At 41.5% G+C, this 18,248-nt stretch overlaps 1 protein-coding gene across 4 annotated transcripts in view; it reads right to left on the bottom strand.

The window, feature by feature from the left end:
- The window catches only part of SLC44A1 (solute carrier family 44 member 1), an 80,272-nt gene extending 64,046 nt beyond the window's left edge, over positions 1–16,226 (bottom strand). For all 4 annotated transcript variants that reach the window (XM_074932524.1, XM_074932521.1, XM_074932523.1 and 1 more), the window contains exon 1: positions 15,970–16,226. In XM_074932524.1, coding sequence (XP_074788625.1) covers positions 15,970–15,996 — 27 coding nt within the window. In that variant the 5' untranslated portion in view covers positions 15,997–16,226. The remainder of the gene's footprint in view (positions 1–15,969) is intronic.
- Between the last annotated feature and the right edge of the window lie 2,022 nt (positions 16,227–18,248).

Genomic DNA, 18,248 nt, shown 5'->3' with positions numbered 1-18,248 from the left:
GCACAAAACCAATGGTTACCACTTTCACTGTGGAGTGCAATAGCTGTACTGCATACTACCACACAAGCCCTCACTTGCCCCACCAGAGCATAAGAGCAAAAAAAAAGTGTAAAAATATGGCACGTCAGCAGGAGGCTACAGATGCAAGGAGTTACAGGGAATTTTTGTAAACACAAAAGGTCTCAGGCAATGTACAATTTGGGATGATGTGACAGAAGCAAGAAGCCAAGTAAAGAACATCTGCAGTGTTATATATATGGATGGGTAAGCAGCAAAGATGGAATTTGCCATCAACAGAGGATGTTGTAACATCATGAGAAAGGCAGAGAAAGAAATCCTAAAATCTTGTGGTGATCTGATTGTATGTTTCAGGAAGAAAAAAATGAAGCTACTGCTGAGGAAGATGGGATGAATTAAAGAGAACCCAGTGAATAACTGGCCTCACTAACATTCACTGGATGAAAAGGAGATGCAGGGAGAGGTTAGGCTCTAGGCTTTACTTCAGCTAGTGAGTTTAAGACAGCAACTGAAGAGTATAGGACTATTCCAATTTGCATATGAACACACTGGTTATAAGGATACAGTCATGGCTTCATTCAGGTAGTTAAGGGCAAAAAATAAAACCAAACCAGAATGAACTAATACAACCCTCACATTTTTCAGCCCCAAACAAGTCTCAGAAGACACCTCGGACAAAGGATGTCCCATCAAATCCTGTAGGAAGATTCACTAGTCATGAGGAAGAGCAGTCTTGCAAACTGCTAATCTAACTACCATACACAGTGTTAAGAAAGCAAAGAGAAGACAAAATTTTAAAGCAATGTCCACAACCAGCAAAGCCAAACCAAATTAAACTTCATGAGATATTAGTTACATGAGCTGTGCTGTTCTGGCTGGAGAAGGCTTCCAGGTGCAGGTGCTCCAAGCTCCTGGAGTTTGGAAACTCCACATCCAGGACAAATTGTTCATTACCTCTCCTCGTAAGTAATGTTAGTAAAACCTTACATGCAGATGAAACATAGTGACCCAATATTCTACTTCAGCATTTAAGTTTCAGTCAGTTCTACTTCAAAAATAACAGAAAATGAGACAGAAAAGTTGAAATAGTTTTTAAACAGATGTGCACAAATAATTTTGACATTCCCTCTTAACAAGCAATAAATTCCTTAGTTTTAGTTTGTTTTTTTCTTTCAACCTGTTTCTAACACAAGACAAAGAAGCTGCAAAACATCCAGTTTTCCATTTGCAGATATTGAGAATAAGCTTTCATATTTTCTACACTTAGAAATGGCCAGGTTTTTTTCTATTGAATATTGAATACAAAACATGGCATTTTGACTCATCCATCTAAACAATCAGGCCTAGATTTACAAAGATTTTTCAGATCCTAGAACACTCAGGCACTTCAGCATTTGGCCCATTTGCCCCTTAGCAGCTCATACCATGCTTTAAGGATGTGACTTTTCAGACCACATACTACTTCTGAAACTTCTGTAGGTTTAACTGGTGGGTTACAGTACTGCCAGACACAGACCTAGTGTACAGAAACTTCACCACTGATTTCACTATTTATAATCATTCATTATTTGACTTTTCCTTAAAGACTGGATAAATTGACAAAATTAATCCATTCACTCCTCTCCCCAATGCACACTGAATTTTTAAGGACTTCTTAGTCTCCCTTCTGTATTACATCCACCTTCCAAGTTTTTAATATTTCATGCAACTGCACATCTTTTATAAAGATTTCCTAAGATCATTTACAAAATTTAAGAAAATTTAAAATGCATCTTCCTTTCACAGACCTGTTTTGTTAGGCTGTCAATTATAAATACAGACATGAATATATGAACTCCTGTTTGTTCCTCAGAATAGTGTCTGTGACTACTCTTTTCAGTGGGACATAGGTTTATTTTGTTTTTTAAGCACAGAACCTAGCTAAAAAACAAATTGATAGCTCTAGAAGCCATGGAACTAGCTAAGATTGATTTCTTCTGGTCTTTCTGCACAGCACAATCAGATCCTCTGATATCTAACAAAGGTAAAGTTCTGATCATAGTTCTTCATGAATTGGGAACAATTTCTGATTTTTTTTCCTTTTCATTTAGGTTTTCTGATATTTAACACAGCTTTTGTAACCACCCCTTTATCTGTGACAATGGTTTGACCTCAAATCTTTCAATAAGCTCACAGGAATGCAATAGAACCGTTCAATCAACTATCACTGCTGAATTAACTATCACTGTCAAGTTAGCTAAATTGGATAAATGATTTGAGGGGGGGGAACAACAAGTAGTATCCCGAAGCCATGGAATGTGTATAATTTGTGACCAAGACTTTTTTTTTTTCAAACCTAAATTACCAGCAGTTTAAATTACTACAAAAGGATTACACAAGTTAACTTTTTAAATACCTTTAATTTAGGTTTTTTGTTCTGCAGAGAGTCACTGTAGAAAAACTTGGAACAGTCATTGTTATAATTTCTAACTAGTTTCAATAATGATAAGAAGTTACTGAAAATTCTGGGTTGCAAGTATTTTAGTTTTTTTTTTTCAAATGAAAGTATAGTTTTTACTGTACTTTTACAAACGCTCAGGGATATTATTACTGATGTGGCAGTTTAATATAATTTATTATAAAAGCCCATCCTAAGAACCACATTCATCTAATTACATTCCCTTTCAATTCTGTGTTGTTTTATCAACTTGACGTAACATCAGGATTCAGAGTACATGTGACTGTAGCTCAATACAGGAGAGTAAACAGAAATTATTGCTGTTTGTATATGTAAATCAAGGAATTCAGAAATCACTGTGTAGCTATGAATCTACATAGGAGACAAACAGCCACAGTGTGCACACAGCATTAATAAATGGTCCTTAGAGGCAAAAAAAAGATACTCATCCTGACCAAGATCTTTTGTGGGACACTGGCACTGAATCCTGAAGAACCTATCTTTCCAGAATGAAAGCTTGTTCTGATAAAAGTGTCAGAGATTCAGCTGATTGTATGAATAGGATTCAGCTTACCCCAGCAGCATAGTGAATATATAATACAGTCATTTTACACCTACAGTGCAAGTTCAGTGCTTCAGAACTGCTCAGTCCATTTGCAACACTGTACACACCACAAAAAGACATGTAAGGCATAGTCCACTCTTGCGTTCTCCTTGGGAAATGGGCAAGTCAGGTTAAAGAGGTTGCTATCAGGAAGTCATCCAGTCCAAAAGTTGTCCTGCAGGGTAAGTTTAAAAGCGTGATTCACACGCTATTGGAACATCCCCACACTGTCAAAAAAGACAGTTCTTGAAACATTTGTCAGTGTTTCCTAATGACCATTTAAGAAGGTTATTCTTTACTCATTTCACCTATCTTCATGAGCTAAAGAACAGTCCCAATCACACACTGGCCTCTACCATGAAGCATACTACATATAAAAAAGAGGAACCATAATTCACTAGTTTACGAAAATGTTTCCAACACAAGTTTCTTCAGTTTATCAGAGAATTTTTCTGTTTCTGTTTTCTGCATTTTCTGTCCAGGACATGTCATGCCTTTCTACACTATTCAGTTAAGAGAAGAACTAGCAGCAACTGTGTATCATCCTAATGAAACTTCTTCCACCTCTGAACAGGTCTTAATTCTACAGCCTAATCAGGAAGAGGAAAGGAGTCCTGACCCCAAGCATTAATAGTTTAGGATGTTTCTAGATTACTCTAACCTTAACCCTACAACCAAGACATAAGTCCCCTATTCCATAAACAGCTGCAGCCATTTTGACATCAAACTAAATTACTAGCCATTCATCTCATTATGAATGTTAAACTGTGGAAAGATGACCAGTATACTGCATCTGAACTACTTTTGACCACAAAGTGGTTAAAACATACATGATACCAATTACAGGTGTTGACTACGTGTGTTTCACTGTAAACATGAATCAGGAACTACTTCCAGAAAAACAGAGCATTCCCCTGCATACACATGCAAGGCAACTTAGTAGATAATGACTGATTTGAACAAGTGTATGAAATATCAGAATGTAAAATTAGCAAGTTGTTTCACATTTTCAAACAAAAGCATTAGGCAGCTTTTAACGTGTTAAATACACTGTATAGAGGAATTCATACTGAGAGGGAAGGAAAACACATGGACATTTTCTAACACCTTCATAAATAAATGAGCCTACAGTCCCTGACAATGCCAATATGAAGGTCTGTATTTGTTACCTCTAGGGAGAATGAAGTCTATAATTATTCTAGGGTCTTCTATTACTCTGAAGATTGAATGACACTGTGCCTAAACTAGCCCCAAAAAACCCCAAACCCCCCAAAAACCCCACACTCACTTTCCCACACAAATACACTTCTCTCTATATAAAATCTTCATATGGTGAATGCACTCTGTTTAAGTGTCCAACACAAACTCTTTGAAATGTTAAAACAATCTTCAGTTCATGCTGATTGATTATACAGCAAATTATTGGTATGCCTCCATTACTAGAGGAGGAACAGACACCAGAAACTCAGACTTTCACTCTACTAAACTATACCAGTTCCCTGGAAGAATAAAATACGCTCTCCATAAACACACCAAAAGCATTCTTAGTGTAGACTTGTCCTGAATCTACCTCTGAGGAAGGGCAGTATTGCTCCTACCCCGAAGAGCCTGCTGATGATAGCATTCTCATGGGAGGCAGACACTTGAATTCACCCAGACTTAACAGAACCAAAGCCATGTCTCCTATTTCGAGGAGCAGGTGAGCTTGTCACTGTAATATTATTAGAGCCTCAAGTGGCAGCTGTCTCTAGAAAGAGTGCAAGACAAGCACACTGTTCCCTGCAAGTGCTCTTCATCATGACACCATCCACTGGATAACAAAGCCAAAAGCCTCTGAGAAATTCCAAAAGGGACTACTTCACAGACTATGCAAATCACAATGGTGTCTAACGCCTGGTTTTGTGGAATTTCTCCTTCAATCTCATTCCGAAATGCTTTAGTTTTCCATGTACTGCAAAGCAGATGTTAGTCATGCTTTTGGATTTTACTGAGAGCCACATGCCAGTACTTTACATATAAGCACCCATGTTCTCATTTGACTAATAATACTACATCACCACTTGCTCTCCAATGCCCTGTCCACTGAAAAGATGCATCTGCTCTTTATAAGTATGAAACTCAGAGTTTCTGCTAGGAAAAGTTTTCTGGTGGTGTAATACTGCTTTAAAGTTACCCACCAAAGGGTAATGAATTTATACTTTGCTTGTCTTCAGAGACTAAGCATATAAGTAATTCACTGTGTTCACATCTGCTACTGAACTGGTGTTCTCATACTCCCCACACAGCATTTATAAGTTTTCAACATAATGTAAACAAAATTAAGAGCACATAAGACAGCACTTACATTACCAATGGTGTAACACAAAAATGTTTACCCTGAAAACTCACACATGGAGACTTCACTTATGAATCTAATATATGTTGTATTGTGTATCATCTTCCACTCATCTTTCTAGTCAACTCTTACTAAACATCACTTCTAAAACTGCTTTAGTACAATGTTTCCACCTCAGTCTACAACTTATCTTGAAACATAACAGAGCTGATTAAATAAAGAGCTGACAAGATGAGCACATTTGATGAGGTTTTGAAATTTTAGAAATAAGGTCATCTGCAAATAAAAGGCCAGTTTTTAATCCTCAGAAGTATTTAGTAATGTGCTGGGTTTGTGTGGCAGGGGTTTTTGGTAGTGGGGAATGGGACTACAGCGGTGGCCCCTGTGAGAAGTTTCTTGAAGCTCCCCCAGCTCCAAGTCAGACCTGCTCCTGGCCAAGGCCAAGCCAATTAGGGGTGGCAGCCACGCCTCTGTAATAATGTATTTAAGAAGGAGAACCTGGGAGGAGGAGTTGTGAGAACACCTGTGTAACATCGAGGTCAGAAGAAGAAAGGAAGAGGAAAGGGGAGAGGTGCCCTGGAGAAGAAACCCCTCTCTGTATCCCACGGTGAGACAGCAGGGCCACCCCTCCTGCCACCTGTGGAGGTCACCGGTGGAGCAGATGCTGACCTGCAGCCTGTGGCTGACCCCACATTGGGGCAGGCAGCTGCACCTGAAGGAGGCTGCAACTTTGAGGGAAGAAGCAGCCCCCACTGTTGTTCGGCACTGGGAGGACTGCAGTATGCAGGGGTGACCTATGACAGAGCAGCACAGGAACAGCTGCAGCCCATCCGAAGAACTCACAACAAAGAAGGTTCATGGAGGACCATCTCCATGAGAGGGGAACCACACTGGAGCGAGGAAGAAGACAAGGAGTCCTCCTGAGGAGGAGGGAGGGGCAGACTGATAACCCCATCCTCTGCCCCTTGCACCGCTGTTGAGGGAGGAGGTAGAGAGACTGAGAACAAAAACTGAGCCCGAGGAAGAAGGGGGGGAGGAGGGGGAAGGTGTTTTTAAGATGTGCTAATGCTTCTCACCGTCCAACTCTGTTAAGTGCTGTTGTTCTTAAGTGTTTGAATCAAATTCATGTTCTTTTTCTTCACCTAACGAGTCTGTCTTTTGCCCTGTATTTGGTAAGTTACTCCTCCTTGTCCTTATCTCAGTTTCCCAGCTCTTCACTTTATTTTTTCCTTCCCATTCCTGAGGGAAAAAAGGGTGAGTGAGCAGCTGTGTGGTGTTCAGTAGCCCTCTGGGCTCAAAGCATGACAAGTTACTGTTTCTTTTCTTCATTACATGCTAACTACTTACTTGAAAGGAGCAATAAATAAGGACACGTTACAAATACCGCAGTAATATTTTTTAGGGGATTAAAATATCCATTTCAACGCATGTTTGGTACTTCTTGGTGGTTCTTAATCCTTAATAAAAAGCAGTCTTAAACAAAAAGAAAAACCAAACCCAACCGTTCACTTTTGAAGATATTTTGTACCTACCAAGTTACTTTATCACACTGAATTTTTTAGTTATATATCAACCTGTTTAACAGATACTCAGATTTTATTCTTAGCAGTCTGCAAGTCCCAAATTACAAAATATTTTCAAACTTTGGATTAGTAATGTAAAAGGATAAAAGACAAAAAAGTTTTCATAGGATCTGCAGCTCAGAATCAGAGTTCTCTTTTATAACCAGTATCACACTGTAGAACCAAATGATAAGTTATTAGAATAAGGGTAGAAATAAATGATCAACCTTGAAAAAATCTGCTATTGCATACCCATGACAAAAAGCAGAAGCCTAGGTAAGATTAATGGGAAGTCGAGACAACGAACTGCGATGAACCGTCATGTCTGCCAAATTAGGAGTAGACTATGTTAAAACAAATTCCAGCAGGGGGAGATTGCAACCACCAACTGTAATTACACCCCAGACTCAAAGATGGCGGCAGGGAGGGCAAACTAGGCATGCATGCTAATTTACATGCTAAACATAGAGATTATGACCAATCGCTTAGTATGTATCTATCAGTGTATTGAATATGTAAAGATTGCGTGTACAAATAATCATAGTTTTGGGGACAGGAAACCATGCATGTACACCCACGTAATAAATACACCTGTCTTGACTCTGTGTGTTAATTGGCTCTTTGCACACCAGGTGAAGAATCCAGTTTTGGGGACAACAGCAAAACACTGTCCAACTACAATACACACTGCTTCCAAATGTGTTAGCTTTATCACATGACATTAGGAGAAGAAAAAAAAAACCAAAACCAACCAGTAGAACTCCCCCAATTAGTGGTCTCCACAGAAGATGGACATTCCATAGAAAATGCTGGCCCTGTTCTTTGCACTCTCTTCCTGTGTGATGAGTAATTTTCTCCAGAAGAATTTTTTCACTCTTTTAGTGTCTAAAGCCAGATTTCAAGACCAAAAAAAAAAAAAAAAAAATCACAGCTCTTCAATAGCTCATGGCCTGCACAATACTGCTGTGAAAAATAACAGTGTAGCCACTTACTAGAGACATACATAGCAGTTTGCTATGCATTCTTTCTAACTGCATCCTACATTCAAATGAGTTTGTCAATTTAAAATTATGTATTTGTGTATTGCATTTACAACCTTGCAGAACTTCCTACCTTTCAAAGGAAAAGGACTTGTGGAGGGTTCTGTGAGGTTAGAGGCTTGTATTTGCACATGTTAACACAAACAAAGTCCTTGTGGCACAACACTATAAACTGTTGCATACATTGGCCATATGCATTCCTCCATGTCACTGTGTATGAAAGTCAAAAGACCTGTATTGGAAACTGAGAAGCCAATAGCCAAATTCAGTTACATTTAAAGGATGTCATCATATAATAACAACTTCCCAGAACGTTTTTTCCCCATTTCCTCTAACAAAGATCAGAAAAACTTTAAGCTTACTTTTTTTTTTTTTTTTTTTTTTTTGGGGGGGTGGCGGCGGTGATGAGAGCTTAATTACCTGCTTAAATACAAAATCCTGACTTACAGGACCAGAATTCTGGCATAACAAGAAAGAAAACCACTCAGGATTACAGTAAGAGAGCACTGCTTGAGGATGCTGAAAGCATATTAGATTAACAGGAATCAACACTAAGAAGGCTCTATCTGATTTACGGAAGAAGGGGCAGGAGAAGAATAGAAAGGGAAGTGTCAAGCCCTTAGCTTATTACATAAGCATTTTCAAAGCAAACTAGGGTGAGTCTGAAAACGCATTCCCAGGACATGGTTACCATGACCTTGAACAACATACTTCAATGAGTTTCCTGGTTTGTTTCTATGGATGTGTATATGACATGCTCTTCCTCAGTCAAATAATGTATCTGGAGAGCAGCAAGAGTGGTTTCAATTTAAAACAAAACAAAACAGGTCAGAGTTCATTTCTGCTGTAAACAGCCGCTTAACTACATCACATTTGTTGACAATATCAGGCACAAGTCACCATGGTCTGTTCACCATGACCCTCCACCATATTCTAGCAATATTACTGGTTAAAGTAGCAACATCTAGAAATTGCAGTATGAAATTTCAGATTTCCTATATACTGCAATCTTCTCCTATTCTTGCAGCACATTGCACACTGGGTGTCAAAACTGTATTGAAGGGGAGAAAATTAATTTTAGGACTCTAAAGCTGAATTTCAAAATTAAGTTGACCCTTTTCTCTTCTTAAATACGTATAGAGATGTTCTTGAGGCTGTTGTCACACAACTGTACAATTTTATTCCACAGAAGAAAATTTCCTTACCTTGAAGATTGAAAAAAAACCCCAACCAGCAAAAAAAGAGGAAGCCTAGGGACAGGAGGCCAATCAATGCAATAAAAAAGACTCCTATTATATATTCACCAACACAGACTAGGTCTCTAAAACTTATACACAAAAAGTCTCTCAGTGTAGTTTCATCAAACAGAGGTAAAAATTAGCAATCAAGTTTAGTCAGTGGGTAGAAGTCACCTAGCAACACTCTGCATAACCATTTTTTAGAAACAAAGCATAAGATTTACACAGCTTTCCAACAGCTCCTTCAAGACAAATATTCAACTTTCCGTCAAGTTGGTTTGCAAGTTTTGATTTTCATAAAAAGGGAACCACTGAGTTAAGTTCAAAGGGACAAAAATTATAGTCAGACCAAACGAGAAAAAGGGATGCATAGTTAGTGCAAAGCTCACCTTCAGTGACAACAGCATAAAGACAGTTAACAACTTCACTACATAACAAACATTGTCATTTCTTCATAATGAAAATAAAAGCTGACTTTTAATAAAATACTGACTATACCCTCACAATTACTAACCTAAAGGTCTGACGGCTGACAGCATTCTAAATGTCAATCAGATTACAATAAACTTTGGATTTACCATTTACTTTTAACAATGCAACATAATCTTTCCCAAAACTGTTGCCACTTTATCAAAAAAACGTCTTGTAGGGATGCAATGTCCCATACTTCTTCTTAATCCAAACTATCACTTCTTGAAGTACTTAAAAAAAAAAAAAAGTCAATCTTTGAGTTACCTGACAAAGTAAAGGAAATAATGTGCTACTTAAAACTTTTAAGATGTGACACAACTGAAAGATAGTGTAAAGTTCAGGAGCTAGTCCTCAGTAGAAAAAAACTCAACGGATTTGAAAGAGTACTTAAAAGTATCTATGTAGTTTCTAGATTAAGTATCTATGTAGTTTCTAGATTAAGATCAAAAGGAATTTTTTGCACAGGTTGTGCAGTTACTTGTGACAGCATTTGTGAAAGGACACCTCACACTTCACAGAAATAAACAGAGCTCACAGAGCAGAAATACAAAAAAGTAGTCAACAACTTCATGAGATGCCTGAGTCATTAACACTGTGTTTGGACCCTGATTCATCCTTCATACTGTATCTGCTTGCCAGAGGCTAGAATGAAAGCTTCATCTACTGTCAGTGTGTTGAAGGGGTGATCAATCTTCCTAGCTCCTAGAAGCAGAATTCACAACTATTCTCTTTCTGCCCATCCACACTGCTACTCAGCTGGTCATCTTCCATGCTTGTAGTCACACCCACAATGAAAAAGGCATGTTTTGACGCCCCCTATATTGGGCTGCAAGAACCTCTGACAACTGAAGATATGGCTGAACTACAATTAATGATCTGTATTGTCCATAACAGCTCAGAAGAGATGTTTCATCAGAACTATGAATTTTTTTTTTTAAAGTTAGGAACTCTGAATTTATTCTGTGTTGTTTTGACAGCAAATGCTCAATGGAAAGTTAAAGAATGACCTGTCTTCATCTCCTCTTATAGTGGGAAGTTATTTTAGTCTTGTAAAAACCAAGGCCACCACTAAACCTACCAAGAATAACATGAGCTTTGTTTATCCCAGTCATGCCTCCATCTTCCATCAAGATTTCAAGCTTCTCTCACACATATCTTGGATTAACTAACATACAATGCTGTAAGGATAAAATAAACAAACACGCACCTTATTTCCCAGTCCCAATACCAACATGAAGACCTCAGTTATTTGCCTTGTTTCCTACAACATCTTGCAAAGCTTTTAGCTACTATCAGCCACTTCAACTGCAGAAGAGCAGGAAGGAAGAACAGATTCTGTATCACAACTACTCCAAGAGAAAGCAATTTAAGGCCCACTTCCTTCGACAGCATGTTCCCTTTCATGAAGTACAAATTTCTGTTCCCTCAGATAACAATGCAAAATTTGTGAAGCTGTGTTATAAACTAGATCAGTGGAACAATCCGAGTTACACTTAAAAAAGTTCACTTGCTTAAAAAAATACACCAAAACCCCCCAAAACCTGTATAGACTACTTCAAACAGATTTACAGCATAGCTTAACAGTTACAGTGACATAGGAGAAATTAACTCCAACAGTTATCTTCTGCACATCCAGTTTTATAATGGACAAATGTTGTGAGATAGCAAAAAATACCACTGATGAAGAATAATGAAAAGAAAGGGAAGAAAGTATTGCCACTCAACTGCAAATATTTCTCTTTAAAGAAAATAAAGATTTGAAAGAAATTTGATTATTCTATCAACTCAGAGCTTAAGCACTATTTGTTCAAAAGATTCAAACATTCAGGAAGATAAGATTATTTTCAAAACAGCACAAAAAAAACCCCAAAAACCCTGTACCAAAAAGGAGTAGAAACTTTTTAAGCTTTGTTGCACAGAAGATCCATGATGAAAGAGATGCACCTAGACAGAAGCACCCATCCTGAGCAGCTCATGATAAAGATATGGCAAAGGAGGACAGTGGGCTGAAACTACATGAAGGTATTGACAACCAGCAGCACTGCAAGACCAGAGATACACAGAGGCGGGTTTTTTCTCCTGTCCTTTACAAGGCTTCCATGTCATATAGGTCAGCACACTTTCCCCAAACAACTACAGTTCAAAGACATGTTAGGAGGATCTGGTTGTGATAATTAATGAAGACTGCTCTAAGACAACAACTGTAAGATGTAGCTGACATGGCCTAAGGTTTCTCCAACAAGCTCAAGCTTCAAGATGGTGAGAGCCAAGACACAGCAATCACAAAAAAATACAGTTTGAATCCACCTAAATAAGTAGAGAATAGCATGAGGCCCTAAAGAAACAAAGAGGATGACACAGTTGTAACACTAAAAAGGAACAGGTAAACAAGAACAGTGGTTGTGACAATAAAGAACGAGTTCAGATCTGAGAAGATATTATACCAGGGAAAGCAAAAGAACGTCATTAGAGCATGGAATAAGACCAAAACGGAAAAAAAACCCCAAACAAAACACTAGAAAGAAGTATTCCAGATTCAAGTGTCTCAACAGGTAAAAGAGCAGTGGAACAACAGGCAAGAATGAGCACACCTGGAAGAAAGTCTGGTATGGCTGTATTAAGTTAACATCACTCTTAACAGTTCAAGTTGAAAAATATGGTAGAATAGTAGATAAGTTAACAAAAGAGGGGGAAAGACTGGAAATACAAGCACGGACAGTTTTAGAAGAGAAGAAATAATAATGAGAGATTAAAAGGCAGTGAAGAACCACAAGAGTACTGTATTACAGAAGCCCAGGGAGAATAAGACATCAAGTGTCTTTTCAAGGATTGCAGATAGTATCAAAAGCCTCAAAGATCAAGGAGGGTAAGAAGGGAGGGGAATCCTTGCAACTTGGCCAGAAGGAGCCTGTAGTTATCTTAATGAAGGTAATTTAAGCAGAGCACAGAACTTGGACTGGAATTAATTTCATATTAAGAAAGAGGAGAGAATGTATGACAACAAATGTAAACTGTTCTCTTCAGCTTGGAAAATAAGGGAAGCAGACTAGAGTTGATTGTCATCAGTTATTTAAGGATAGAGGATAGTAACTCAGAATAAAATTCAGAAGAGAATAAGATGGCAGCAAGAGGTAAAAACCAGAAATTCTGAATTAAACCAGAAAAAAAATCATGAATGGGGCTTAAGGGTAAGGCTAAGCAGCTACAGGCAAAAAAAAGTAGACAGAAAACACAAGAATCCATCACTGTAAGTATCAGGCAAGAATGCTGACCAAAGGTAAACACGGCAATTCTAATCCGTTTTTCTCTGGAAACCTTTAGATTCTGCAGGGGAAGAGATACAGGACAAAACCTAAGGCAGAGCTCCAGATTTGCCTTCAAAGCTAAGGAACCAGGAAATACATTCAAGGGGGGAAAAAAAAAAAAAAAACAAACAACAAAAAAAAGCATAATTGAGTATGAAGTAAGAGTTAGGAATAAGATGTCAAAGAATTCTGCCTGGTTCAACAACCAGTCACAGGTAGGTGCATTATCATAAATGAGATGAAGAGGTGGTAGTCATGAGAAATGGACTTGGAGAAGCCTGGATGACTGGCAAAATCAAACCAGAAGTCATAATTTCTCTCAGAAACAGAAATGGAGATTAGCAGATGATCAAATAGGCTAGAGAGCTGAAGAATAAACTTAATGAGAAATCGACTTGAAAACCAAAGTCATAAGGAAAGAGGGTGAAGCATTCATGGTAAGAGGAGAAACTGTACGTCAAAGTCAAAGATGAAGCTACACAGGGAGAAGAAAGAACTAAGTGAGGCAACATGAAGGAACATCTGACAGATGCCTGCTTAAGGAAAACTTAAAAGAAAATAATGGGGGGGAAGTATAAAGACAGTGGTTTATGAGGAACACAACATTTATTGTTAATGATAAAAGGGAAGACAGACATTGACCTCTAATGTAATACTCTATTGTTGGTAGCAAGGTTTCTGCAATCAATGTAACAGACAAAACTGTTGCTGATAAAATATTCAGCAACTAGCTTTTGATTTGGGGTGACACACAATTGCTCATGACTAAGAAACTAAATAATCATTTTTTATACTTCAGTTCCTTATACAGGATACAAAGCTTGATTACTGTACCATATCTTGCCATGCACAAAGAAAGCAAATGAAAGGTTCAGTAGCTTATATTAACATCATGCACCCTTGACAGTGGAACACAAATTTGCTGAAAAACAAAATCAGTTAGTTGAAACCTATTAACAGGCCACATATTTAAACCATCTGATCCTCCTCTTCTTTTGATCTAATGTTACCCACAAATAAGCCTGCATTTTCACTGAAGAAGAGAACGTAACAGCAAGCAGCAATTCAAATTCATAAAGAAGAGCTAGAAAGGGCCTATTAAAAGCAATTCGGATAGGAAATCACAGCAAATAAAGTTGCACAAGACTTCAAAATATCAACTTCACTCTCAGTCTCCATGTCTGTATCAGCTTTCCTTAAGCCACTCCTGACTGATGTTCAGCTAACATTTTTTGTTAGCAAACCTCTAACAACACAAACTCTATAATCTCCCCTGGCACTCTGCTGCAGTGACCAAACAATTTTAAAACCTTTCCCTAACATTTGCATATCTCTCTCTCTCTGAAATTCAAGCCATTTCCTCATGCACCATAAAGCTGATTGCCTTCCTCCTTAGAGCAAATTTGCTGTACAGAAAGGATGTTTCCCATCGCAACTGGACAGCTCTCTCTCTGCAGTGTTTTGCACTGGAAGGACACAGCCCTTATTAAAAAACAAAACCAAACCAAAAACCCTCTGCCTGAACAGATGAGCTACAAAAACCCATCTCTGTGATGAGTCATCTGTGACAGCAGAGACGGACTTTCCCACATAAGCAGTCTGCTGGAAGCTGGATTCAATCACCACAAGCGACACAGCCAAAGGAAACTAACATTTACAAGCAAGCAAAGCACAGGCATAACGTTAGTCACGATCACTCGTCCTACAGCCTTCAGAAAGGAGCCGAGCAAAAAAAAGTATAGCTCTGGTCGTGTTGTTCAAAGCGAAAGTTAAATGGGAAGCAGAGCAGTAAACCGGAGGGGTGGGTGGAGCTCCCGATTGTGCCTTGCTTAGCAGCACCACTCTGTGGGAAAAAAACCGGAGTCAGTAAGGGCAAAGCAGAGCAAGGGGGGGGGAGGCGGATGAAATAAAAACCGAGCTCGGAAATAAGAGGCGTGCATGGGGACAGTCACACACAGGGAAAACGATGCAGGGAGGCACCCTGAACCCTTGGCCACGGAGTGGGGAAGGGGGCTGGGATGAGGACTGTCTCCCCTCCCAGAGGCAGTGGACATGGGGGAGGCCCTTGACATGGCAAGTTTCCTCCCATGAGATGGCTCCTCTCTTTGGGGTGGGGCAGTAGGGACCCCAAAGGAAAAGCTGCAGGGAAGGGGAGGGAGTGCAGAGAGGCATGGCAGAGGGAAGGAGGAAGTGCAGAGCCGGAGGACAGGGTTGTGAGGCAATATGGGGATGGCAGGGGAGACCTGTGACAGGGAACTGGAGCAGAGTATGGCAAAGACTGCACAGCCATAGCAGGGCTGAGGGAAGAAGGGGCAAGATAATGCTGATCCCCACGGGAAGCAGAGCACAGAACAGTGTGCAGAGCAATGCAGAGGATGAAAGTGCAGAGCATGGTGGGAGCATGGCTATGGGGAGTGAAGAAGGGGTTGCACAGCCGTGAAGAGGAAGAGCCGTACTAAACAGGGCAGCGAAATTCTTCAGTTATGTGCATCAAGGCTCGGGGGTGTGTGTAAAGGGACTCACAGCCATGAGAGAGCAGCACGAGGGAGGGGAGAGAAGGGGGTTCACAGGCATGGGAGAGTATGGTTACAGGTGATGCAAGCGATCATGCAGCCATGTGAGAGCAGTGCTACAGGTGTAGCAAGGGGAAGCACGGCAACAGGACAGCGGGGCTACAGTGGTGGGAAGGAGCAAAGTACCGCACAGCCATGGGAGAGCTGGGCTACAAGGCGCAAAGGGGGATGTACGGCCACCAGAGCGCACGGCTATGGGGGAACAAGCGGGTGCACAGCCACGGGACAACACGAGAGGCAGACCCGGAGACTAGGAGAGGAGGGGCAAAGCCGTGGGGGACAGTAGGCCTGCAGGCGGGTGTAACAGGGCCCGGCAGCTGGGGGCCGCAGGGGAGGGGAGGGGAGGGGGAGACAGCAGGGCGCGGCGGCGAGCGCGGGCCGCTCACCTGCGCGGCGGAGCTGCAGCAGCTCATGGCGTCCGCGAGTCTCTGCCCTGACGGCGCCCGCTAGGCGCCAGGCGGCGGCGGGCAAGCGCTGGGCATCCACTCGCCGCGACGGCACGCCCCGGGAGGTGGCGAGGTGCGAGGCGGCGCAAAGGACCGCCGGGCCCGATCAGGCGAGCACGGCTGCAACACCAGTCCCGCCGCGGCGCCCCCTCATCCTCCCCCCGCAGCGGCGGCGGTGGCGGCCGCGGCTGAGGGGAAGCGGGCGGGCCGGGGGAGGCGGCGCCTTGGGGGCGGGGCCAGGGTGCTGCAGCGCGGGGGGTACCTGCGCGGCCGGGTGGCACCGCCCCTGCTTTGAACCCGCCCCGCCCGTCGCTTCTGGTGGCGCAACCGCTTTTGCCCGGTAGCCAAGGCCAGACCACGGCAGGGCTGGTGGTAGGCCCTGCCCTGCCTTGTCGTGGGGCCCTGGCTCCTGCCTTTGCGGAGCCGGACATGGTCAAACGTTCCTGCCTCTTTTGCCTCTAGACCGCCCGGAGGAGGGGAGTGCTGCCCAGTGCGGGGACAGCATGGGGGGTCCTGTGTGGGACAGCCGTGCTCTGGTCGGGCTGGTGTCCGAGTGGGTAACTCTCTGAAAGGGAGAAGAGAGCTGCTTGTGTGTATACTTGTAGGCACGAGAGGGGACTTGAGGTGCATCTGCTCGCTGGTGGGAGACGCTTGAGAAATCCACAGCCCAGCGGGCCTGTGTGTTATGCTGCCTTCAGTGTGGTTTGTCCCATTCTCCAGACTAGCTTTTGTCATTGGTGCAACGTGCAGAGTACCCAGTCATCTGAAATGGTAGCCTTGAGTTGATTGCAAAAGATGTGAATCCGTCCCCTGAATTCACACCTGATTGACATACTTTTGCAGCTGGTTTTGGCAAGCTTTGTAGCCTTCCCAGAGACGGAAAGGCAGGTGTTACTCTTGTGAGGCATGGGCCTCAATAACTACAAAAAACTGGTTTCATAAACATCAGGATGATGTTTACGGTGTAGTTAGCTGATACAAGTTCAGTCGTGGAACTGCCGGCTGGACCGTGTTCCTAAACCATGCAGGTAGCAACAAATGTCTCGGCTTCTGAACAAGCGAAGTCATTCCATGGTGCGGAGGTCAGCCGGCAGCCACATACCATGTTGCTGGCCGTTCACCCCGCCCCACCCCCTCCCACCTGCCTCTGGTGAAATAGGGGAGGGACAAAAAGAAGAGACTTCTTAGGTTGAATAACAAGAAAGAATTTACTAAATATAACAAGAGGGTAACAGTAACAATAGTGAGTCCAAAAAGAAACGGGTAAAATGCAGCAGTGGCTTACCCAGCACAGCGACTCCCCCCGCCCCTTTCCCCAAGCAACAACACAGCCCGACGAGCAAACAGCGCCAGACCAAAGGCCTCAGCAAAAGACCCTTCCAGAGAGCCGCTCACCTAAATCTCTGGGCATGACATCACATGGTGTGAAATACTCCAATGAAAATTAACTCTATCTAGTCGAAACCAGGACACATGGCTGTATGTTACGCTTTTTAATGGCAACAAAGGCAACAGTTTTTCTCAGAATGAGTGTTTCCTTTGGAAACTGGCAGTTTCTCTAAAGGTAAGTTTACTGCCCAGCAGTTGTGTTTGAATGTGGTGTAAATGTATTGAGTGATACTTTTAAGTTTTGGGGAGTTTTTCCTGAATTTTAACACTGTAGCAAGTTTAAGTCTATCAATAAAGTAGAATATCCACAATTAGAAATAACATCACCATAACTTAAATTTAAAATGATCCTCTGACAGGCAAAACTGATACCCTGAACAAGAGACCGTGTTCAGAGTTGCTTGAACTGTATGTGCTTGCTACCCATGGCAAAGAATGTATTGTTTACTGGAATTCATAGGCCGCAAAACTGTTTCTCATCTCACATTGCAGGCCCCACAAATGCTTCTCATCGCACCCAAGACAACTTAGTACATATTGTTATCCATACAAGTGTTTCTCTTCAAATACAAGGACAAATTTGACACACCAGATAGGCCATCCTGTTCTTCAAACCATCAACAATAAGGAACTTCTAATCAGGAACTACCGTCTATGAAGAAGAGAAACATCCTGGGACATGGAAGATTGTTAAAATTGTTTTATGTAAATAAGCTTAAGACCCCTGCCCAAATATAGACCCTTATCCTTTGAGCTTGTGCAGAAAGTTAACAAACTCACTAACCATTAAGGGATAGAAGTGATAAGCACCTAACCAATAAGTGTTATAG

This window comes from Athene noctua, chromosome Z (genome assembly GCF_965140245.1).
Source record: "Athene noctua chromosome Z, bAthNoc1.hap1.1, whole genome shotgun sequence".
NCBI classification, from domain to species: domain Eukaryota; kingdom Metazoa; phylum Chordata; class Aves; order Strigiformes; family Strigidae; genus Athene; species Athene noctua.
Note: the sequence above shows the minus strand (reverse complement) of the source record. Positions and strands in the feature narration are given on the sequence as shown.